This window comes from Cryptomeria japonica, chromosome 11, assembly GCF_030272615.1.
Source record: "Cryptomeria japonica chromosome 11, Sugi_1.0, whole genome shotgun sequence".
Lineage (NCBI taxonomy): Eukaryota > Viridiplantae > Streptophyta > Pinopsida > Cupressales > Cupressaceae > Cryptomeria > Cryptomeria japonica.
The window spans coordinates 288,930,106-288,956,929 of NC_081415.1; the positions used below are offsets into that span (position 1 = coordinate 288,930,106).

The window sequence follows — 26,824 nt, forward strand, 5'->3', positions numbered from 1 at the left end:
GTTAGCCTGAAATCTTATCATAATTCTAACATTTCAAAAATATTATCAACAAAGGTAACATCTTAAATACAATCATGTTAAGTATCATTACATTAATTTAACAGTTGTAAGTCATCATTTCACTATACTAAGCACAAATACCATCTAGTGCATCATCACTCAATTATAACATAGACATCTAGGGCATCATCACTCGATTTTAACACGAAACACCTAGGGCACAATTAACATCGTGTAATATAGCATAAAAACAACTAGGGCACAAACAACGTGGCGTAAATGTAGCATAAAAACAACTAGGGCACAAATGGGATGTAACAAAATCCCACTTCTGCCCTAGTTGTATATATGTTATAATTACGCCATGTTATATGTGTGCCCTAGTTGTTCTATGCTATATTTGCGAGATGTTTAATCATGCCTTAGATATTTCAAGTTTTAATTGAATGAACGTGCCCTAGATGTTCATGTTTTTAATTGAATGATGATGCCCTAGATGTTTATGTATAATAGAATGATGTTAATTGTGCTCTAAACAATAAATTGATGACGCATAATTAATAGATTGATGTTTTGATAGTTAACATTATGACATTAAGACGTTTTACTTTCGTTAATGATATTTTGAAAATGTCAAAGTTATGACAAGATTTTGGACTAACTGGTTGAACTGGCCAAGTGTGTGCAGGAGTTCGTCGTCCTCCAAGAAGAGAGAAGAAGTATCATCAGGTCGGGAAGTAAGGAAAGAGAGAACTCATGTCATCTGGAAACCCTAGCCGTAAGTGAGTCAACTCGTCTCATGTTGACCATGTTTTTCGTCAGCCTGTTGCATCAGGTAACCCTATTGGTCTATATAGAGGTTTTAGGGTTTCACGACTCTAAGTCATTGATTGGTTTCCAAGTTAATTTGTTATTATTATTAATTTATCTATTATTCTTAATAATTAAAATAAAAATTGCATTGGTTCATGTTTGACAAATGTAAATATATATATATATATATATATATATATATATATATATATCATATGCGAATACATGTATATGTGAGTGTGTATGTAGGTAATCAGTGCCATGGTCAATACGTCTGTATACATAGGATATATAAATTCATATATATAAATATATGAATATATTATATTAATGTTCTTTCAATGTAAGGTTCTCTTGTACAAGGAATTAGTCGATTCTATTATAGCTATTTTAATAAAGTTGAATATATAAAAGGGGGCTTTAATATTGAATTAGTTTATCCTAAATCATTCTTTAGCCGCTAAAGCATATAGTGGCACTTAGCAAAGGTATCAATTTGGTATAAATCCAATGTTTAACTCGATGTTTTTTTTTAAATATCTTTATCGGTCAAATTTGAGTGAAACCACAGCATATATATTTAATTTATATTGAAAGTGAATGACTTAAAAATCGAATGTATAAAAACCGACTCTTCTGGAAGCTTCGGAAGGCCTTTCGCGTGACGGGTATCTTCTTGGGGAAGACAAGCATGTTTGGGGTGATTCTTCTTGGCAACGGAATGGATAGAAATGCATTGTATTAGGGCAAAATGGGATGAGGATGCATATCATGAAGTTTATAGGCAAGGTTTTTGGAAAAAAACGGGTTCTAGTTGCTAGAAGATTATTTTGTTCTGCAAAATAAAAAGACATAGGCACTCTACAATCGTGGGAACCAGAGTATTCACAGTAGGAAGGTGTTGTGCAAGTCATATTTAGTTGCTTCTTTCCTCAATACCTAGTTCATGTTTTCTGTGTAAACTTAGTTAACTTGTGCAAACATTATTCTTCCTTCTAAGATTGAAATAATGAAGGATTAGTTTAAGAAAAACATATATGAAATATACAAAATAGTTTGGAAAATATTTCTTATTTGGAAATGGAATAAGGTTGTAGTATAATCTCTTGTGTGTAGGGAAATTAGAAAAACACAAGGAATATTCGTATAGTTGTGTTTTCCCTTCTTGTAAACAACAACAAAATAAAGTTATATGCACAAAACAATAATACACAACCATGGTTGTGCATACACAGCATAGTTGTGCATACACATTATGGTTGTGCATACACAGCATGGTTGTGCACACTCAGAATGAATGTGTATTGCATTTCCAGTGTGGTTGTGTTTGGACTGCTTAAACTCTTAAAATCCATGGGAGATACAATCATTTTATTAATGTATTCAAGGAAATTCTGAAAAGGTCAATATGACTGCAAACATATAGTGCAGTTGTAAGAGCATCCATAAGGTTTGTTTTTGAAAAATAAGAAAGAGAATTAAAAAAAAAAAAACTTTGACAGCTGGAACAGCATGATGCGTTGTGTTTATTGATAATAGCTGAGAACAACTCTTGTGACAGTAAATAAGTTATATATTGAGAAGGCTCAATAAAGCTGGTTTAGTTTCTTATTTTGAAAATGTGAAAAATAGGCAAACTACATGAAGGAATATATATATGTGTGTGTGTGTGTGGGGGTGGGGGGGTTATAACCTGAAAAACTTGAAGAGCATAACTGGTTAAAGTTTGCAAAATAATACCACACAGATTAGAGGGTATGCATACCAAAAGACTCATATTATGAAGAATTCACCTTCCTATTTAAAGTTGTCTCAGCGTTAACCAAAACTGAATATATGACAGCAATAAGACTGATTATTTTAAACTGAAATTAACCTCCTCCAGCATGTGTTGAAACTAAAATCCTAGATTAGGAAGAAAAATGGATATGAGCCGAACAGCGGTGACCATAATACAGTTAGCATTTCAATTATAAAAAAAACATTCCAACATTGCAATGACAGCAAAGTCATGTCATGCAAGGTGTAAAAGATTATATGGGCAGTTGGTGGCTCATAAGCCATTTACCTTTCCTACTCTAGGGGGTTAGTTATATTTTCTACTACCTTATACAGTGATGTATGGAAAAAGATATATCAAAAACCTCTTATGAGAATTAGTGTTAATAACACAAATCATGTAATACTACTGTGTGTCTAAGAGTCTCTATGTGAGTACAGATATGGTCAACTATAAGTTAATCTTATTTGTACCTAGACCTAAGCCCTAAAACCTTAAGTTGCAGCCGAGAAGAGTGGAACTTGACTTCACACTTAAATGTGATTGCATCTATTGAAAACAATTGGCCAAGGTGGTGTTTTTTTCAGGAGCATTAGTCAATTTTGTAGTCCAAATATACACCCCAGTCAGAGGTTATACTAGTTAGGAGTTTCCTATAGTGTATGACCGACTAGGGAGCTGTGTAGGATTATACACCAAGTCTCAGATGGCATGAGTTCAACTTTTTGTTACCTCGCTACAAAGGGTCAGGCCAATTCAGTTGGATATGGCACGGGGGACTAGCAAGTTCGTGGTTGGCAGAAAAGAGCCCTGATGATTCTTTCCCTCCTCACTAGTCTATTGATAAAGTTATGAAAGTTCAGAATATTGGCATCTAGAGAAATGTATTTTCTAAACCTCTCTTTCCATTTAAATTGAAATGTTTAAAGTTACATTCGTATCTACTATTCTTGCTTAAAGCATAGAACTTTGTTTAATTCAAGTTTTCAGTTAAGATCTAGTTTCATATCAGTTATTTGATGTTCAAAAACAAAAAAAGTAGCGTTTCTTTCCTTTCGGTTAAAAATTGCAAAGTTGTAGTTTATTTTGCTTTATTCCGTTTTGGCGTGTTACAATTAGATTAGACTCTCTAAACCCTTTCCTTTCGATCTTTCTTTGTTAGATGAATTAGTCCCAAGTTCCAGCAACGTCCAAGGATTCAAGCATTCATGTACAACGTAAGTCCCCTTGTGATTCCAGCATTATCACATCAACTATTGAGTTTATCCACAAGTCAAGACCTGACATTTCGTAACCTTGGAGTTGTCTCATTTGATCGCAATGCATAGCATTTGAGAGACTTTGTTCAAGAGAGGATAAAATACCATGGTATTTTATTCTGTGTTCGATTGTGCATAAAAACACATCAACAAAACTCACGCTTTGTTTAGCCCAATCAGCAATCCAATCTTAATGGATCACCAATTTTTTCCTCCAATTCCTAGCATGATTTCTATGGGCACTTTACTGCAGTTAGTCATCAAGATTTTTCAATTTGTCTATGAACTATGAGTTTTTCTAATTTTCTGTTAAAACCTCATTTTACAGTGCAAATTCTGATTTTGTTGTACTGACCAAACATTGGATCTTAGGGTGCACTCAAGAGTACTCATTCTTCAGCAAATATATGTTACATTCTCATTCAGTTAAGAACTAATAGTTGCTTTGTGACTTCATCACCTGTATTTTTGAACTATTTGGAGCTTGGTTAAAAGAAACAAAATTATGAAAAATTGCATTCACAATGAAGGTGCATTCAGCCTTGATGGCCTTAATTTTCTCTTGAACCTTAAAAGAGGCAGTGCCTCTTGACCCCATTGGGAGTTGACACCCCCACACCCCTTGTTATGTGACTTTTCCCCCAAGAAAAGAGAAAGTTATGAAACAACCTTTTAGAGATAAAACGAGATAGATATATAAAAGATATTATGGTCCTTTGGTTATAATGGAGATTAATAAAGAATATCAATTCTTTTAAAAGGGGAAAAATAACTATTTATTAAATAATATTAAAAGGAAACTCTTGTGAAAGGGTGTGATCATTCGGAAACCACCCCTTAAAAAGTCTATAAAGCATTCATGTCAAACTTGGAAAAGGGCATAGAGATCACTTAAGGAAGTAGAAGGTAGTTTGGTGGGCTATGGGCATTGGAGAAGGGGCACATTGTATGTCCAACTCAAGGTGCAATGTACACCCAAGATTGACTTGGCCAGGGTTGATACTTGGAAAGCATGTGTGTTAGTTTTGAATAAGCACCGGTTCCTCCTAGATGTGCCATAGATGCCAAGAGCACTAAAATCTTCCTAGGGTGAGAATGATCATTCTAAGCACTTTCATTCAGATAAGTATTGGAAAACCTTAATGTTATTATATATACAAATTTAATGATAATATAATTAAATTTACTATATTAAATATTTAATTTAGAATTCTTCCCAAATTATCACATGTATAGTTTATGCTGGCTATTTTATGTTAGTTATTCAGGTCAATTTTAATAACTTTGCATTTTGTAAATTATCTTAATTCTAATATTTAATCTATTAAATCTGCTGCTATTAAACAATTCTAGGAGAAAAATGGCATTATACCCCTATTCTATAAAAGTTAAAAATAAAAATTGTTCCGGCTGCACCAAATGGGAAAGAAGCATGTTTTCCTTTATTTGGCATGAAATTGAAAAAACAGCACTTTATCTCTATTTTCATTAAATTTTCAGTGTTTTTCAATTTCCCAATTAATTGAAAGAAATTGGTTTCCTGATAAAAAAAAATTAGCTACTATGGGTAATAATGACATTAGAACAGTCTGTTTAACTTGATAAGGTTGTTGACAGACAGTTTACTACTCTTTTGACCTTATTTATTGCAGTGTTGACAACCAGAAACTGCTGTTCACCAAACAAACATACTGCAAGGACCAATGTTTCAGTTGTTTGACCATGGAATCCACTGTGTGAATATAATAAGTCTGCTATTTTTATACTTCAACTGTTTATTAATTAAGTACCCACATTAAATGAGAGTTTACTGCACATTACACAGCTAGTACAGTGTTATATGAGATTCCCAATTAAGATGCCTATAAATTTCCCTGCATGGAAATATTAAGACTTCTTAGGGAAAACAATCTTGACATCAGTCACTCCAACCAAGACATCTGTAAATTGCTATCAGTTGATAAGGTCTGTAAATACATAATACTGGGGGTCTTCAAATTTCTGTGTAAATATGTCCTGATAAGAGATTGGTGATGCCTGCAAATTTTTCCATAGAGCAAGAAATAATTCACATACTTAGACTTTGCAAACCAAAAATATTTGACACAGCAAGATCTCAACAACTTAAAAAATGCTTAAATTTCTTAAAAAACATAAGCTTTATGCAAAATACAATCACAAAATATATCGAATCAAACTGTAAAGCATTGTCTGTTTCCTATTAGATTTGAATAATAATAGAGTACGAAATAGCATAATCATGCATTCTTCAATGACAAAACTCTTACAAGGAAAAATAGTTGGACTTATTAGACCATGCAAGGCTGCACACAACTCTCTGAAATCTGATTAAATTTAAAATTGTTTGTGGAATGACTCAGAAAAGCAGTATGTTTTAGCAGATATTGTAGACAAACATCCCAATTCCTTGATCTATTATATTTGTTAAAAGACTAACATGAGGTAAATATTCAATTAAACATTGCCAGTGTATATGATCAAGCAAAGCAGACATTGCCACCTCTGCACAATGCAAAAGTGCATTGACATCTTGATTACCTAACCCACAAGTAAGGAAAGTTTTAAAAGGCAAAGAAAATTAAAAACACTTCCATGCATGTGCTCCATTGGCTTTTACTAGCACAATTGCCTTTCTTCCCACCATGCTTAATGCTGTGTGAGCTTCAGCTGTGAGCATCTAGGGCTTACATAGAAAAAAATAGTGTTTTTGCAGTATGAAAACCACATCGGAAACATATTTCAGCATAAAGATCATGTATGGTGAGTTTTAGAGTCTGGAACAACAAGTACTCATGCAAGTTCAGGCCTAAAACTTTCCAAGTACTCTGCATTCCCAAGTCATGAGTTTATACTGTGAAAACGTGGCCCACAAAAACAATCTGTGAGTACTCAGCGACTGCAAGTTTTTCAACTATGCATCACAATATCATCAAGTCATCTCTAGCAGACATGACATAATAATGGTTAGCTAAGATGATTTGAATTCAGTGAAGACAATTTGGTAGAGTCCCACATTAATTATAGCTTATTAACTTATTAACTTATTGTCAATGAATGTCAAAGGAACAATCTTCCAAACATGTTTCAATGAAAAGAGCTTGCACTGCCTTAGACCTGCCAATCTTGAGTAACTGACTTGTCAGATGATGTGTACGTGGTACTAGCATCAAAATGTTTGATGTGCATTTTCTCATTAGATAAAGCCATCCTAGCTGGATGATCCATAACATGCATAACAAAACCTAACAAACGAAGCACCAATGGAAAATGCTTTGTACTCTGTATACATCTGTTGTTGTACATAACTCTTTAAAGACTTGACATTTAGTTCAGACAAAGAAAAAGAAGTCTATTCAAACCTAATCCTAATGAATACTCCAACAAAAACTTGCAACATGTTTAAAACATGAGACAAAGATGAAATTACATATAAAATTTTCAACTGTTACATCCAATTAAAGCACTACTAGAAGCATAGTCAGCAGTGATATGAACAACCTGTATGCACATTGTAGGAGTAAAAACTGACCAGAACTGAATAAATCTATTATCAAAAACTTTTCTTGCACTGTTTTCTGTTTTCTATTCCAAATATATAAAGTATAAACTCAAAAGAAGTCTCATAATCTCTTACGTAATAATACTTATTCTGTTAAGAAATATGAATTGTCATCCTGTATTCCAAAAACTCACCATTAAAAAAAAAAGCGATATTTGTGTTGTATTAGCACAAGTATAACTGGTTACAATTGCCTATTTTAAGCAATTATTCTTTTTACTCTCCTAGCAAACGCTACAACAAATATATTTAATGTCATTGAAGACATTATCTGTGATCAAATTGAAAGCTGCATCATGTTAACCCCAGCAATATTTCTAGCATACAATCCCCTAATCTTCAGCAGATCATCTTGGCCACAATGATCCTCTAAAAGTGAAGATAATGTTGATTAAGCATTCTCAATGCTGAAAGTTCACAGGATATTAACTAGGGAGCTAACTTAATTCTTATGGTCTCCATCAAGAGCTACAAATGCCTCTTCTTTTCAGCCCAATCCTTTCTTAGCATCTCCTTATGCTACTTAATGCAATCAGTCTGTATGTACGACCAGGCTTTAACTGAAATCCAAGAGGCCATGTCTTTCACAAATTTTGTGAGCATAAAGACTGTAAAAACAGGGTTAACTTGACTTCTGCCAGCCTTCCTACAATATCACAGAGTGCATAGTCTAAGACAAATGTTCCTGGTACAAGCTTTATGCGGCTCCTATTATACCAAAGAGAAACTCATCGGGTGCATGCACTCCACAAGTTCAAGCTCTAGCAGGAGGTTGGAGTACTGCTACTATAAATAGCATTACGACCAATGTTCTGATGTCAAATAATGCACAAGTTCCATCTCAATTGCAGTGTGCTCCCTCTGCAACTATACATTCATTTTCTCACAATGTCAATAAGTCTCACACAATGGATGGGGGTCGTTGTTTATCAGAAGGACAACCCCAAGCATCCAATTCTGTATCAACATCTTCTATGTGCAGGTCTTCTGCCATGGCTAATCATTGTAATATCAAATCTCAACAATCTGTTGGCAATCAAAAAGAAATTGAACCTTACCAGGAATAGAAGCCAAAATCAACAAAACAGATTGCAAGCGTATGTACTAGAATTAACACTGGTGTTTCTTAAGTAAACGGGTTACCTTCTCCAACATCAAATTGTGTGAAGATTGAAGACATAACTACTAAATTGCATTAAAAGTTAAAAAAAGATGCATGTTCAGGATGATAAACATGTTATCATGCCAAATTATCTTCAAGTTCCTCAAATTGAGCATATAGGTTTTAGTTTTGGATCAAGTATTGGGAATTACAAAATTCCAAGATCAATTTGGGAATCCCAATATCCTCAAAAAGACTCAATCAAGTGAAGAAGAAATTCTAAAAGTATCCTAGTTTATGATTGCTTAAGGACAAGCAATCTTGGAAAGGGCCGACGGTAATGTCCCCTTTTTAAAATGGGATTATAATGATAATAATAAATTAAAATACAAAAAATACAATATTAAATTAAAATTTTATCAAAAGTCAAGGGGCATGTGATGAATCAGGACTATTGAGGGAGAAAGATATATAAGAGACACCAAACAAGGAGAAGTAACCACCATACAAAGAATACATCTATTATTATCATAAGCTGTGGTTGATTTAAGCTGTCGATGAAACCCCTCAATGGCAGTAATTGAAAGACAGAAACTCACAATTTCTCAATTGTGATTTCACATGGAAATCGCCATTGTTCTAAGTTGACTGATCTTTTAGCATACATTATTAAAATTTCAAGTTAATAATAATTGTTATTTATCAGCAAATTCTGATTGCTGTCTTCAAAAGAAATATTTAATTGTGCAAATTCGATTAGTTATCACAAATAAAGATTGGAAAAGGTATAGTTTCTGGTGTATTTATTATTGTATAGAAATTAAAAATTACACTTGATTGGATATGACAAAATATTCCCTCTAAATTATTAAAAATTCAAAGGGGACATTACAGGTATTTACGAGAATTTTTGTTTCTTGAAATGTTTTTCTTTTAGTTTTCTAGCTAGGCAGGCCATGAATCTGCCAGGGTCTAGGCAACTTGCAAGTGTGCCAAGGTCTGCAAGGACCCAGGCAGACCCTAGGTGAACCTAAAGACATCACATCCCTAAACCTGAATCAGACCCATACACTTACAGGTGTCGTTCTCAAAATTCAGTGAAATTGGGAAAATATCAACTGCAGGAACATCCAACAAGAACATGTCAATTGTTAACCAAAGAAAGGAAAACGAAAAGAAAAAGAAAGCCTAGGAGAGGATCTAATATTCAAGAGATATAAAATGACACAAGAATGTAGAAAACCATTAAAAAAAATCACCAAAGATAAATTAGGAAGGTCTTGACTCCATGGAATAATAAAATGTCAAAAGGCAGATCCATCAAAGCCATATAAATTATAAAACATAACTTACAATACCGTAAAAAAGAGGGGATTTTGAGGGCTTGAAAAAGAAAGTAATAGAAAAAGAGAGTACCGATGGAATCACTCAAATAAAATCAACTAAAAGGAAGAAAAGAATTTGGATTAGCAAAACAAAAGGCCGAAGCATTTAAGCTCAAAAAGATTAGACATCTCTGTGGGAAAGAATATGCATCATCCTGCAAAATACCCAAGTTCTATTTCAAACATTTTACAAGATCATCCAACTGACATTATCTACACAATGAATTGAATGTGTACTGCAAGATGTTAAATTTTCGTTTTTATTTTTTTTTAAACTAGCATTGATGCAAACGTAAGACAAAAAAATCAGACCATTATTTAGCTATTGTATATTCGCATGGTTCTAAAGAATTTACTAGATAATCACTTCACCCACTTTTAAAGAGCAAAACCTCTAGGCTCTAGCTTCGTAAATCCATGTTCAGATGTTACATGTCTTTGTGGCAGGCTGGTTGGGTAGATTGGTGTGGATGCAGGCCTCTGTATGAGCAATTACATTTCCAGGTGTTGCAAAAGCAATACTCTAACAATTGTGTAACATGAAACAGGTGGGGTCCTTCAAAGTCGTGAAAAACAAATAAAGGCCTGCTTACCAAATAATGAAGCAATCAAAGAGATGATCCGCTCTTCCAACTCTTCCTGGTACCTTCCCCCTTGAATCTTCCTATTCGCGGCAATCTGATCACAGCAGTAAATCCCAAGTCATATTTAAATAAAAACAAAATTAAAATGCACTGTCAAAAAGAAAAAACTGAATAATGTCTACAAGTATGACCTAACACGCATGTTTCCAAGTAAATGCACATGTGTGTGTAAATAATGGCTACGATGAAAATCTTCAGATACAATAAACAAACATTGGAAATTCCTTAAAAAAATTCATTTCAATTGACAATTGGACAGATAAAAAAATATGGAATTAGTGAATGCCATGAGGTTTGTTGGGATGTTTCCTTCCTTACATAAGATTTTCTTGAGCAAGTATTGTTGGGTTACAACTTATAGAATATATATCTGTTTCATCTTGCCAACCCTGTCACAGAATTTTCTCCCAACTCTAAAATTTAGGAGTCTAACGACAGGGGTTTGGTTGGCTCTGCTTGTTTCATGTGTCTGCTCTGAATTGCAGAGAAAACTCCAGTGTGTGGTAGATTCGGTATCTTTTAATTGCAGGGACCTAAGTTACTGAGTTCTGCCCCTAGACCCTCTCTTACTCCCACCAATTCAAACCAGGTCCTGATCCCAGGCTGCTTCAAGTTTCAAAATGGCCCAGGCACATTCTAATTTTGATACCCTACCGAGGTATGTCCTGGATTCATGGAGTACCCAGGCCCAGCATGAAAACCCAGGCCTTAGCTGGGGTGTGCCCAAGGAGAACACGGGTTGATCATATTTTTAACAGTTTTTGTTTTGAAAGAAAGTCAACTAAAAAACAAAAAGTAAGCTTTTTTGATACTCGAGGCTGAAACATCATATTCTATGCATATTTTAATTGATTTTGTTTACGTCACTTTATATTTAATATGTTCTACAATTTTTTAGTAGGAATACCCAAGCCATATCAAAACTGGGGCCAAAAAAATCGTCAAACTACCACACCCATATGCAAACCCTTACCTGGATGAGCAGCTTTAATAGTGAATCTGCCCTGCATTGTCTTATGTCTTATTATACTTCCCGCTGCTCCTATCAATGACAAGGCCAACGGGGATAGCTGATGAATTGGGCAACTTTATAGGTCAAGACCATCTAAAGCAAGGAAGCTGTTGAGAGAACTATTGCACCATGGAAGAAAATCATCAGGTTTTACTTTGGACTGACAGATGATGTGAAACACAATTTCTTTTTTGCAAAATAGAGTGATCAGAACCTCTACAGAGCAAGCACAGATATATTTGAAAAACGTCCTGATTGAGGAATTCAAAGACCTAAACTGCTGCAATGGACTGCAACATACTTAAGGCTGTGCTCTAGGCCAGATTGAGTGAAAATGTACTTGACAGTAAACACCCGAGCACAGGATTATGATAGTAGCTCCACTCATAGGAGTTGCTAATATCTTGATTAATTCCAGAAATGCATTGGCAATTCATGAATATTTACCACAACTTAAGGGGGATTATGATGAGTCTGGATTAGATGTTAAGATTGAAGGGAATGGTCGAGGATATGATAAAATAAAAAGAACCGATCTGCATTGCTCCAAGGTGCATGTACGATGCAGCAGGGTTCAATAATAACATTCTACAGAATTGGAGATCTGTCAGAGTTTCTGTGAGCGTTGAGAGAGGAAGGGTCAGATCCAGTTGAGTGTTACAAGTAGGCAAAAATTAAGTTTCCTCACTCTTGTGATAAAGTATGGGGTACCCCTTGTTCCTGATGTAAGTTTCTCTAGGTGAATATGCAGCTGTTGATGGCTCAAACTTTTTCTCTTTTATCCTCTCTAGTAGTAGATTGCAGCATAAAATACCTTGACCCAGATTCAAGCCATGGCAGATGACCATGTAGACATGGTAGGCAGATTAGCAGCCATTTTTTGTCCCATAATAAAAAACATATGTTTTAGTGACTACCAAAGAGTGCTACCAGAGCCCTCAGTGACATATATTTTGGAAAAGTTTTTGTAGTGTCCAGTTTACTTATACTGTTATTATGCCTCTGTTGTGCAGCATGAGGCTCCTTGGGTTGAATTGAGGATGTTTGCTACCCTACTACAGATAGTTAAAAAAACTAAACATTAAGATGTAGTAAGACAATTTAATGGTAATAAATGAGAGACTAGTAAAAATTTGATTTTTCAATTGGAGTGGCTCACAAAATGGTGGTATCATGGCCCTGGTGACCCAAGGGCATGACTCAATCACTACCTTAAAAGACTTCAGCCAGAGATTAGTAGATGTGTTTGATAGGAGGGATCCAAAGATTCATTTCAGAGAGTTAGCTCAGCTTAAGCAAGAGGGCAAAGTGGAAGACTATGAAGCAGAATATCAGAGGCTTTCGGTGATGGTTCCAAATGTGACAGAAATGAGGCTCATAGTTCTTTTTGTAGAAGACCTATCTGAACCCCTTAAAGGATTGGTGAGGGCATTTGATCCAAGTTAATTACAAGAAGCCATTAAGATTCAATGGCTAAGGGCAGATTCTATTCCAAGAAGGCACCTCCTATTGTGCCCAAAAGGCCTCCCCAGAAGAGCATGCCTCCACCTAAGGGATTACTCCCCAAGCCAAACCAAATGGAGGTTTCTAAGAATGAACTCCAAAGGGGAAAAAGCTATGCTTCACGTGCAGAGATCCATGGCAACCAAGACATACATGTCTAGGAAAGGGGCAAATACACTATAAAGAGGTAATCTCCAATGAGTATACAGACGATGATAAGCTTGAGCAGAAGATAGTTATGGATGAGGTTGAGCATGAGGACCAAGTAGAGGAGCATCTAGAAGGTAGACTTGCAGCAGTATCCGGGGCACCTAATCATCATGCTTCTCGTGTTATAGAGTCTTGCAAATACATAAGGTGATAGTTCTTATTGATAGCGAAGCTACTCACAATTTCATTGATCAGGGGCTAGTGACTAATATGGGATTGAAGACTTCGAAGGGTTTAATGTCACAGTGGCAAACTCATCCCTGCAACTGAAGGATTCAGCAAATGGAATTGACTTTAGGGGGGATACAAAATGCAAGATGATTTCTACATTATTGACATTGGTGATACAGAATTGGTCTTAGGCGTGCAATGATTGTACTCACTTGGCAAATATGAAGAGAGTTATCAAACTATACAGTTGAAGTTCAAATCTAATAGGAAGAAGGTAGTTATCCGTGGCCTTCCTAAATAGGGACCTGTTGGTATGCGTTTTATCATTTACCGAACATTAGAATAAAATATCCAAGGATATTCAATCTTCCCCTAAACAAAATCACTACTTGTGCCAAGATTACGAGCAAGACCACAAAGCGACTCCAAGATCTATATGTGTGAACAGGCAACTTTGTGTTGGATAGCTAGCTTGGTTATGTATGCTGAAATATAAGGGGGACTTACGCTTGGCATGTTCGATTCACAATGAAGATCTATCGTTTGGGTTTGGATCATGGACTTCAAGAAAACTGAAAAGGAGATAAGGTTTAGAAATTCTAATCTATTCCTAAGAATTCAAGAGACGGTATTGACTAGGTGACTTCAATAACAACACTTTGCTTCGCCACGCTTAGGACAACTACACAAAGTGAGTGCGATCTTCAAGGGATGTGCTTATGATTTTCATACTTATGAATGGTACTAACAGTTGAACAATATTACTCAAAGTAGAAGTTAAATCCTCCACAAAATAAGCTCAAACTAACTTTACACAATGAACAAAAATCTGTTCATCAAAAGTATGAGCGGAATTCACCATAAATCAACACTTATTGCCATAAATCAATACTTATAGAATCTTGCATTCTTCTAACGTACATGAAATAAAATCTAAACTATGATGAGGGATAAGAACCATGCCAACTCCAAAATAAGAGAGGTAATCACCATCAATTTGAACAATGCATTACTTATTACTTTGGCAGTTGTAAGCAACAATTTACTTATCTCAACATGTTTTGCAGCATGCTCCCATGATTTACAAATGAGGGGCGAGCTCAATTTATAGGCTTCCCAATTATAGGCTCCCCAATTACAATATAATGGCCAGGATTGATTTCAAATCAACGGTCGAGATTACAAAATAAAACCCTAATTAGGGTTTGGTACAACTAACTACCTCTCAACCAATGAGAAAATTACATCTAAGGACACTGGTCCTTCTTGCTAAATATAAACCAATAATAAAATAGAAGGTTGTTGCATTGTGAAGTGTGCCTTCTAGAAGCTTTTCAATAAGTCAAGTTCATTGAACCTGGACATGTTGATTTTGATTGTTGAATGTCCTTCTTGAATTCTCCAATTTGTGCCGAAATTTTGCCTAAGTATAGAAATTTGTTTGGAATAGTCTTTTTACCACTATCTGATCTTGATTGGGAGCATGTCTTTGACTCTTTAAGAGATGAAATCCTTCAAGCCGCCTGGAATTTTCGCCAAGCCTGAAGACTTTTCTTGATGCCTGGAAACTCTTTCAAGTGCCTTGAATTTTGGAGAAGAATTCCCATGTGCCTTCGCCACAATGAAGGAAATTGGAACTTTTTCTGTGAAGTATCTCCCGTACTTAGCCAGATTTTGGCTAGTCAATTTTATTTTGTGGAACCTTCATGTGAATCCTCCAGCACCTAGCTAAGATTTTGACCATTTCTATGCTCGGACACACTTTGCCTGTGGATTTGCCTTCAATTCTGGATTTGGCTTGTGCTGAGTAGAAGAAACTCCACCCTTGGACAAGGATTTTATTCATCTTCTCCTTACTTTTCCTGTTTATTCTTCTTCTGTCTTCTTGATTCCTCTCCAACCCTTAGTCAAAATTTGATTCTTTTGGTTGTGGAAAATTCCACACTGGCCATTTTTCATGTGTCAAACTTTTATTTTCCAAGCCATTCGTTTGTTTGACCCTTGATTTCATGTGCTACTTTGTCAAATTTGTTTTTCCCTTTAGCCATTTTCTCTCTTCGGCATGGCAAGTCGATTGTCATCATGTCTTATCCTTAAGCCATAGGCAAATTTTTATGTCTTTCTTAGGCATCTTCACATATACCATTTATGCCTAGTCAACTTGGAATGTTTGTCTATCCATCTTAGCAAACTTTGTGCAATTTATCTTGACAAATTTTATTTTCTTCTTGAACAGACCTTTAAGTATGTTTAGCCATACTTTTCTTTAGCAACTTCTATCTTGCCACCTTCATCTTCTCCTAGGTGGACTTCATGAGTTCTATGCCATCCTAACTTTATGCCATCCTTGTGCTTTTACCATGCGTTCTTTTGGCAGACTTGATGGGCAACCTGCCATGTGCTTTAGGAAGGCGGAGTTTGTCTTCTATTCGCCATTTTCCTAGCTTCACTTGGGCAGACTTTGATCATGTCCTACTACCTTTGATTTCACCTTCATCCTTACCACATGTTTTGGAATTATGATTGGTGGACTTTGAGTATTTGATGCCAAGGCAGACTTGAGAAAGCCTTAGCCATGATATCCTTGCTAGGGCGGAGTTCAAGGAAGTCTTGACATGTTTTGCTTCCATACTTGGTTGGGCAGAGTTTGAATATGCTTGGACATTGATTTGTCCTGTCATGGCAGATTTGAAGTTTCTTTTGCCATTTCTCCAAGGCGGAGTTGGCATGCTTTATGCCATGTTTTATATGCTTGCTCGAACCTTGTCTTGTTTGTCTACATGGCGAACTTCATATATGTTTATGCCACCCTTGTCTTGGTAAATCTTTACCATGCCTTTTACTTGTTGTATTGGCTTTTATCCTTCTCCTTGTAGGCTAACTTTGACTTCAATTTGCCAAGGCAGACTTGGCATGCTTTATTCCATGTCTTGCTTTCAAATTACTATTTAGCCTAGGCAGACTTGAAGGATGCTTTGACATTCTTGCTTTGGGCGGAGTCTAGCTTACACTTGCCTTGGGTGGAGTTGGAAGCCCTCTTGCCATCTTGCTTGATACTTGGCCAGAGTTTGGAGTGTCTCGAACATGGGCAAAGTTTGAGAATGCTTTGACATTCTTCCAACATGCTAGGCGAAGTTTGGGTTTAATGTGCCATTCCACACCTTCAAGCTAGGGCAGACTTTGCCATAAGTCAGCCATCTTTCCTCTTCACTTGGCGGACTTTACGAAGACTGTGTGCCATGTTTGCTTCAGCTTTTCCCCTTAACCAAAGGTAGGAGTTTGATTAACCTTTGCCATCGGTTGCTTAACTGAAGGCAGGAGTTTGCCAATTGTTTGTCCACTTCTCCTTTGCTTGAGCAAACTTGGAAGACTTCATGTCAAGGAAGACTTGGCAGCATGTTGAACATGTTTGCTCTTTGCTTGATTGAACCTCTTACTCCATGCCTTCCAATTTGAGCGAATTTTTCATCTGGACAGCCATGTGCTTACTTCCATTGTCACCTTTATATTTGATCAGACATGTTCATGCCATGTTTATCTAGAACAAAACCCTATATAGGGTTTTCACCTTGCTTTTTGTACTTGAAGACATAATTTTTCAATTCTGAAGACATGGGCACTGATCATATGGCCTGAGGAATGATCTTCTGGAACAAAACCCTAATTAGGGTTTTTACCTTGCTTTTTACACTTAGAGGCAAAATTTCTCGATTCTGACGACATGCGTAGTGATGATACGACTTGAGGAACAAAACCCTAATTCTACTTTCAAAAAAGCAAACCAAAAAGCTACTTCTCGGAATAGGCCCAAAGTGCCAAAAACAAAACTTTCTAAATTTAGAAAAAAGCAAAAAAGTAGAAATTCCTAAAAATAGAAAGTTGTCAGAAATGACCCAAAGCAATTGCAATCCTCGTCCTTTAGACCTTCTACGCATTTTGACAACATTCAGACATTGATCTGACCATGAATTCTCTATTTGGGTCAGGATGATTTCTCAAAAACTCATAACTCCTCATTGTAAAAAGACTAGTGATTAGCAGTTGCGTTGCCAAAGCAAAACCCTAAAAAGCAAAAACAGGGGGTTCCCATCTGCAATGGGGCAATGTGTAAAAAAGGTCACAACAAGGCCCATGATGGTTTTAGCCAAGAGGATCATGAAAGCTTTTTGTAGAGACCAAGTAACATGGGCAACCGAATGTTTGATTACAGATATGAGTCCCTCCAAGGATGGGAGATCCAACCATGTTGATATTCAATCCATTTTGCACAAAAATAGTAAGGTTTTCAATGACATTTCACCTTGTCTACCACCAAATAGAGGACTCCAACATGCTATTGAGCTTGAGAAGAGAGAAAAACCAATCATCATGACTCCATATTGTCATCCCAAGTGATACAAGGAGGAGATTGAAAAGGCAATTATGGAGCTATTAGATATAGGGCACATAAGACCCAATTCCAGCCTACTCACTTCATCCATGGTATTGGTAAAGAAAAAAAATGGGAGTGAGGATGTGCATTGATTATAGAGCCCTCAACAAAAGCACAATCCAAAACTGCTACCCCATAACCAAGATCGATGAATTGATTGATGAGCTTCACAAAGTAGCGCATTTCTCCAGAATCGATCTACAATCAGGGTACCATCAAATAAGGGTTAGAGATGAGGATGTGCACAAAACAGCCTTCTGTTATCACTATGGGCATTATGAGTTCTTGGTCATGCCATTTGGACTAGCCAATGCACCTGCTATTTTCCAATCGTGGATGAATCAGATATTCATTCTACAATTGAGAAAAATTGCATTCGTTTTCTTTGATGACATTTTGATTTAAAGTAAGACATGGGAGGACCATTTGAAGCATATAGATGAGGTGCTTGGCATACTCAAGCAGCACTCTTTCTATGTCATAGTCTCCAAATATGAGTTTGCATTGATTAAAATTTTTTGTTTATGGTTCAAGGTTAGTGCCCAAGGGGTTAGTGTGGATGAGGAGAAAATCAAGGCAATCAAAGATTGGCCTAGACCAAAGAATTTGACACACTTGAAAGGATTTATGGGGCTTTGCAACTATTACAAAAGAATTGTAAAAGAGTTCTCACAATTTGCTGCTCCTTTGACCAACTTGATGAAGAAGCGGGCATTCTCTTGGAGTCCAATAGTGCAGCAAGCTTTTGATAATCTCAAGGAGGTAATAAGTTCATGTCTTGTTTTGGCAATTCTGTATTTCTCACTCCCTTTTGTTTTAAAATGTGATTCTTCAAGAGAGGGCATTGGGGCAATGCACTTGGTGTGGACCCGATGCAGCCCAATGCGCCCACGGTGCATGCCCAACGCGGGCAGTCTTGATCCAAAATAGACACCCCATAGCTTTTGAGTAGGAAGCTCAAGGAGTCGGAGAGGAACTTCTCTATTTATGACAAGAAGATGTTGGCCACCATGCATGCACTAGCCAAATTCTAGCAATACTTGGTTTGTGGAAGCTCTTGGTCAAGACAGATCATAACAACTTGACGTTCTTCCTCAATTAGAAGGATTTGAACAATAGACAGCAGAAATGGGTAAGTAAACTTCAGACCTAGAATTTTGACATTGAGTATGTGAAGGGAAAGAACAATGTAGCGGCTAATGCACTCTCCAGGAAGCCCTAATGGTTGATTGGAAGGCTGCCATAATGGTTGAGTATGCTAAGAATACAGTTGCTACTAACATTCTAAATAGGAAGTTGCAAGAAGACAAGTTCAAGGTGGTTGATGCGTTCAACCTCTACAAAGATCGGGTGTAACTTATACCAAAATGCAAGATGAAGAAAAGACTTTTGATAGCATGTCATGGAACACCACTTGTTGGCCATCCAGGTTTCTACAAGACATACAAACAAATTAGGGAACATTTATCATGGAAAGAGCTCAAAAATAATGTGTTGCAGCATGTGAGAGAATGAGTAGTATGCCAACAAAACAAAACAGGGCATGTTTTACCAGCTGGTTTGTTGCAGCCCCTACCCATCCCAAATCAAAAATGAGTGAGTGCATCCATGGATTTCATTACAGAGTTGCCAAAGGTACAAGGTAAGGATTGTATGTATTTGGTTGTTGATAGGCTCACTAAATATGCTCACTTTCATGTGATTTCTTCAGAGTATAAGGCCCCACAAGTAGTAGATCTGTTTTAGAGAGATTTTTAGACTTCATGGTTTGCCAAAGAACATTGTAAGTGATAGGGACATCAGATTTATCAACTTATTTTGGCAAGAGCTCTTTCGTTTGACAAGTACGGAACTAAGTCCAAGCACCAGGTATCATCCTCAAACCAATGAGCATACCAAAATTCTGAACAAATGGATAGAAGGTTGCTTGAGGAACTATGTTACAAAACAACAAACAATGTGGATTAAATGGTTGCACCTTGGGGAGTATTGCTACAACACCACATATCACATCAATAGATATGGCTCCTTTCAAAGCACTTTGTAGATATGACGCTACTTCATTCATGGACTTGATCCTCACAAAGAGTAGAGTTCCTCGGTCAAGGGATGTGGTGCAATAGAGTATGGAGATCTTAAATGCTCTCAAAGAAAATTTACAACAAGCCCAAAACCACATGATGTATGCTGATCAACACCAAATAGAAAGGGTTTTTGAGTTTGGAGACATGGTTTACTTGAGGTTGCAGCCCTATAGAATGTATTCTCTCAAAGGAAGTGGCATAGAAAAATTGAAGCCAAAAATATTATGGGCCTTACAAGATCTTAAGGAGGGTTGATGAGGTTGCATATGAGTTGGAACTACCAAAATATAGCAAAATACACAATATCTTTCATGTGTCATGTCTCAAGAAGCCTCTTGGACAGCTAACCATTCTATAAGCAGAGTTGCCACCATTGAATGATAAAGGGAAATTGACCTTAGAACCAAAGGCAATCTTGGATGTGAGGGAAAAGAGGTTAAGGACCAAGGTTATTCCAGAGCACTTGGTAAAATGGAAGGATCTACCTCTTGAAGATGCAAAGTGGGCAGGTGTGAAAATCTTTGAGCATCCAAATATGAGGTTGCTTGAGGACAAGCAGCATTTGAGAAGGGAGGACTGTCATGTCCTTGCTAGGTTTAAATTCAAAAATTGTTAGAAGCGAGAAAAGTGTTTTTCAACACTAAAAGACATTGAATATTTTAATATTGAATAATTTAATAATAATATTAAATATATAATAGTAATATTAAGTATATATTGAAATTATTATTTTTTTGCTCAAGCCGAACTGTTGGGAGTTTTTTGGCACCTATATAAAGTCAGTGATGATCATCTCCAATGCAAGGAATTTTGGAAAATCACATTCAGCAACAGGATAGTCTAATGGGACAAACGCCCAGCCAACACATAACAGGTAGGACGAAACCCCTAAACTGTCTTCTGGCAAAGTCAACAGCATAGGAAATAGTATAACGAAATCATACAATTATTTGTAGATCTTTATCAACAGAGGGAAGAAGTAGTTTTCAAATCGGACGTTTGTAGATTAGGAAGAATCAGCTAGTTTCTGTGCAAGGAGCAGGCTGAGGACAGGAGTATAGCTCCATTACTATAAGTCAAATCACCTATATTGGCCAACATGTCATATGAATCGCTATTTATAGAAGCATAGCACGGCAGATCAGAATCATCTTTCTCAGTTGTCATGCCCCACCATAGACTGAGATCACAGCATTTTAAATTTATGAACCATCACTCCCAATGAGATAGCAATGCCATGTCCACGCCATATATAAATAAAACTCTGGCAAATAATAGTATTTCCCTGAAAAGGGCTGACCAAGGTTTAAGACATTTAAAATTAGCGACTAGGGTGAAAGAGGCCGACCAAGGCAAAGGGAATTTAAACAATAAAGGGGGGTGAATCCCAAATGGCATATAAATGCTAATTATCATCTTTAACAAAGGCGCAGCTGGTGTTTAATGAAAAGGCAGCAGGTGCACAAGAAGAGGGGCTCTTCAAAGATTAAGGGATGTGACCCTTCCCACCTTGACGAGAGGGCGTCGAATGATTAGAGAACAAGTATAAAAGGAATTAGGGAATAAGAAATAAACTGAGAGAAGAAATAAATATTTAATGGCAGCAAATAGATTAAAGGATAAATATAGTAAATATAGTAAATCATAGACATATATATGTGTTAATGCCATAGTGATACTCGCAGAAATTATTGATCTTTGTGAATAATCTGATTGCTTCTCTTTATTATAAATATGTGATAATAGATTCATATAATAACCCATTTTGAATTTAGAGAAACGGATTGCAAATAGGAAGGATGGACAGCCTTCCAAATCATGTTCTTATCAAGTACATCACCCCAAGTTGCAATGGACGGCCAGCCTTCCATGCTCGTGGGCAAGGAGGTGGAATGGAAGACTGGCCTTCCATACTCTTGGGTTTGATCAAGGAGGACAACCAACCTCCAAGGTGAACTCAAGGATGGAAAGGTGACCCACCTTCCATGCTCTTGCGATACAAGGGCAACCAATCTAGAGATTGCAGTTTGCAAACGTTTCAACAAATTCCTAATGAGATTATCATAGAAATCCACATTGGAATGGCTATTGCCTAAATTGGATTTTACTATAAATAATGTTTATATGATATCATGATGTATACCAATGCTTCAGAAAAATAGATGTTATCTTGGCTTATGGTTTAATGTGAATTTCCAGTGACTAGTATTGTGTATAGGACCTAGACCAATAATTCTCTTAAAGGGCATTTCAATTGGTAAATTTATATTCTAAAATATATTAAACTTCTTATTTTTTAATTGGAACTGTGGTTTTAGGGCAAATTTTAGGAATACCTCTAAAAGGACATTACATCAGTGGACGGTCTTACTGAAGTCTGCTATCCTCATATTGCGCAACTTCCAAGGAACCTTTCACCTGTATCTATGCACCTGGAGCTGTGGACGCAACTGAATCAGAAATCATTGAAATTTTGTATGCATGAGAGTCCAGTATGGGATTTACAACTAGATGTGCTGTAAGATTCCAATGCGTTTGAACTATTTTTGATGATCAGACCCAAGGATTGGTGTATTAGAATCATATCTCTATAAATAGGACTATCCAACTGTTGTGAGGTATTCACACATCGCCCCATTGCGAATGGGGACCCCCACTCTTTTCTGCTTTAAAGGACAGTGTTAGAGTCCTTAGCTATTAGCCTTTGCATTGGAGGGGTATAGTTGGTTAAGAGGCCAAGAGACAAGAGGATAGCCCTTGTTATGAGAGGTGAAATGAAGTGGTGAATGAATGGAGGGACCCTTTATATCAAGCATAGTCAACAATTCCAGTATTTCCTTCGTCATCCAAGTGACTCAAATGTATTTCAGTGAGAGATGACTCCTAGAGGCAAAATTTGACTAAGTACATAAAAACTTCAAGTGCTCCCTAGTAGGAACGAATTTTGCTCCTATTGCCCATAGTTAGGAGCGATGTGGACTTCTTGAGAAACATTTGAAGAAAATGAGTGAGTTTATGAACCTTTAACAACATCTTGATCATGGATGAAGTGAAGTCCATCATGATTTCAACCAGGGAGTGATGAGAGATTGCTAGTAAAGGATGCTTCAAGTGCTCCTCTTCTGGAGCGAAATTCACTTTAGGTGCCCCTTTCTTAGAGCGAGTTTCACTTCTAATGACTCAGGTAGAAGGTGAAGCCACAATCAAGGGAGTTTTGAGGTCTTTCACTATATAGGATTCAACTCAAAAATGCATCTTCAAGCTACTTCAAGTGCTCCTCTTGTGGAGCGAAATTCACTTCAAATACTCTTGATTGAGAGCAAAATTGATCTTAGAATGCACCATGAGCTTAGTTTGAAAAACTTGAATTAATGGAATGAAGGAGAATGAGCAAAAAAAACACAAAGTGTCAAGTATCAAATATCAATCCACTTCGGGTGCACCCCTTTTGGAGCGAACTTCATGTGCTCAAGTCCCAGAGCGAAATTCCTCCTTAGACCTCATTTTGAGTTTGGCATGACGTATTGGAGTTGAGAAGGTGAGTGTAAGTGAGTGAAGGAGAGTTAAAGTGTTAACTTGAAAGTAACTTCAAGTGCTCCTCTTTTAGAGCAAGCTTCATTTCAAGTGCTCTTTGATAGGAGCGAAATTTCCTTTTAGGCCTTCCATGAGGTGAGTTTGACATGTTTTCATGAATGAATGTTTGAAAGACCTAAGATTTGAGTCGATGAAGCAAAGAAAAGCGAGTGAGAGCGAGTTAGTTTTTGATTTGAAATTCACTTCAAGTGCATGAACTTTGGAGCGAATTTCACTTCAAGTTCTCCTAATTGAGAGAGAATTTGCCTCATTTGCCCAAGATAAGATGTGAAGCTGCTTATAGATCATTGCCTTGAGCCGATTTGATGTCTTCATATGCTTAGAAAAAAACAATTTTTAGTTAAGATGATGAAAGGCAAGACTTGAAATCCACTTCGAGTGCTCCTCTTTAGGAGCGAAATCCACTTCAAGTGCATGAACTTTGGAGCGAACTTCATGTGCATCACCTTTGGAGCGAACTTCATGTGCATCACTCTTGGAGCGAACTTCAAGTGCATCAATTTTGGAGCGAATTTGCCTTTGAAGCCTTGATTGAGTTTGAGTTGTCATGAAGGAAAATAGTGAGAAAGACTTAAAGACCACTTCAAGTGCTCCAAGTTCATGAAAAATTGATTGCTCAAATAATTGGATAATCTATTCAACAATATACAAGCGTATATATAGAGATTACAAGACGACATTCTAGATTAAGAACAAGTCGTTTAAGTGAAAACTAAAAAGCTTAAAAAGCTAACTATGTGTCTTTAATAAAGAAGCAATAGTTTCACTTAACCCACCAAAACAAGCTAAATAAGTCGACTAAAAAACTAAATAGCTAAATAAGTCGACTAAAAACTTAAATAGCTAAATAAGTCGACAACTAAGATGACCACTAAGAATAGAAGATGACCATTATAGAAAATATTAATATTATTTTAACACCCTCCCTAATGGTCATCGTACTCAATACCCTACAGAAGACACTGCAAGTGTTATGATCACAAATGCAAACAACACTCCGCTGCTACAGAGACCCTCCTAGGATCTGCAGAATGTAAATGACCAAGAGTACCAAAAGCCATCCAAGCTAATGTAGGTCTCACACGCGAATTAGAGATCTAGCACACGTGAATTAGAGATCTGGCACACGCGAATTACTGAAGCTTGAAACCATGATTTTGAGGAAAAATCAGCAAACCCTTTTGCAAAAGAGTATCGAGCACTGTTTGCTCCAGCAACTCCTAAACAGACTGCAAGATACCACGGTTGCAGATGTTCGCCCTGATAGTGCAACCCAAAACTGGTTGCAACAAAGCACAATTTTTGAGGAGAAAAATCGATCAAAACTAGAGAACTTCGCGAATCACAAATCCCACGGGAACTTCGCGTATTACAAATGATTTTTTAGGAAAAAATCATAAAAACCAGCAAACAATTTTTGAAGAAGAAATCATGAAAACCTAGAAAACTGGATTTTACAAATCATCAATTTTTTGGATAAAAACAGTAAAAAACACAAAGATAGGAACACCCATCATAAATCCAGATACCCAAAATCTCATGTAAACTTCACGAATTACAGATGATAATTTTTAAGGAAAAATTATAAACCCTGCGAACAAATTTTTGAGGAAAAAATCGTGAAAATCCTGAGACTTGTAGGACAAGAGGCCTTGCCCAGAAAAAATAATAATAATAATTTTTGTGGAAAAAATTAATAAAACCCAGAAATAATACAGTCGCCATCAAAAACCTAGGTCGCTGCGTGGTTAGGGCAAATATAATTTCTCGTCACTCAAAAACCCAACACAAACCCATTGGAAAAAAACAAAACTCTCGTCGCCAAAGGAAAGATGCAACCGTCGCGCACATCAAAGGCAGAGATCAGTTTGGTCAAAACCTAGTCGGCGACCCACAGAACACACGGTCGCCACGAAAAAATAGCGGAAAACTCTGAAAACCCCGACGCGGGTCAAACAAAAATTTCGGGCCTAAATCACGAAAATCATGCAACATAAAAACATGGCCGATAAAATGGAGGTCGCAGGCGCTGACGGGTTGAGAAGAAAAAACAAACATCGCCGCCCAAAAAAAATTGTGCCCAAGTCAAAAAAAAAACGCGCCGAAAAGGTCAGAAAATCGAGGACAGAATACCGCGAAATTCGCACAAAGATCACAAGCATCGAAAAAAATGCGGAAGCCTTCTTAAAAAAAAAGCACCAAAAATCTAAGGAAAACCCTCGAAATTGCAAGGAGAAACTTTCAACAGAGGGAAAAAAAAATGACACCCAAACCCTAAAAACCACTGCTGCAAAATCTTCGAACAAGCACAAACCCTAGCATGAAACCTACAAAAAAAAATTCGCCCAGAAAGAGGGATTTTTTTCCAAAACTCATCAATTCAGATTAACTCTAAAAAAAAAAATTCTCAAAATTACATCCAAGTAGAAAGGCTACAAATTTTTCATTAAAAAATTTGCCAAATTCCGAAAAACCCCATCGACCCGCTCTAATACCATGAAAAATAGATTGCTCAAATAATTGGATAATCTATTCAACGATAGACAAGCATATATAGAGAGATTACAAGACGACATTCTAAATTAAGAACAAGTCGTTTAAGTGAAAACTAAAAAGCTAACTATGCGTCTTTAATAAAGAAGCAATAGTTTCACTTAATGCACCAAAACAAGCTAAATAAGTCGACTAAAAAACTAAATAGCCAAATAAGTCGACAAATAAGATGACCACTAAGAATAGAAGATGACCATTATAGAAGAGATTAATATTACTTTAATAGTTCAAAGCGAAAAACTTCAAGTGCTCCTTTGGAGCGAAATTTGGTTCATGTGCCCAAGGTTAAGAGCGAAATTTGGTTGTAGAGCCCTCTTCCAAGTTAATTTGACACCCCAGCTTGCATGAAGGATAAAGTATTCAAACCTGAAGTGATGAAGGGCAGAATTGGACTAGGTTTGAGAGAATTTCTATTGCCTCTTATTGGGAGTGAAATCCTCTTATCAAACCTGTAAATCACATAAAATCAGATCAAATTAGGAGGTTATATAGAAGGTATATATCATGTGCGTTTGATGCTCATTTGTTTGTTTTCAGGAGATGAAGAAAGAAATCAAAGGGATCAAATTGGAGGAGGATCAAAACAAGTGTCGTAAGGAGGAAATTTCAAGGTCAAGAAGATGTCTTCAAGAGGAAAACTTCATCAGCAAATACAAAAAAACATCAAGGATGGTGATTGCAAAGCAAAAGGAAGAAGATTGT

The 26,824-nt window shown here is 36.6% G+C and overlaps 1 protein-coding gene across 1 annotated transcript in view; it reads right to left on the reverse strand.

Moving 5' to 3' along the window:
- Nucleotides 1-26,824, reverse strand: part of LOC131060717 (uncharacterized) — a 98,624-nt gene that overhangs the window by 66,715 nt on the left and 5,085 nt on the right. Inside the window, exon 4 of the mRNA XM_057994096.2 lies at nt 10,513-10,597. Within this exon, the coding sequence (XP_057850079.2) occupies nt 10,513-10,597 (85 nt within the window). The remainder of the gene's footprint in view (nt 1-10,512; nt 10,598-26,824) is intronic.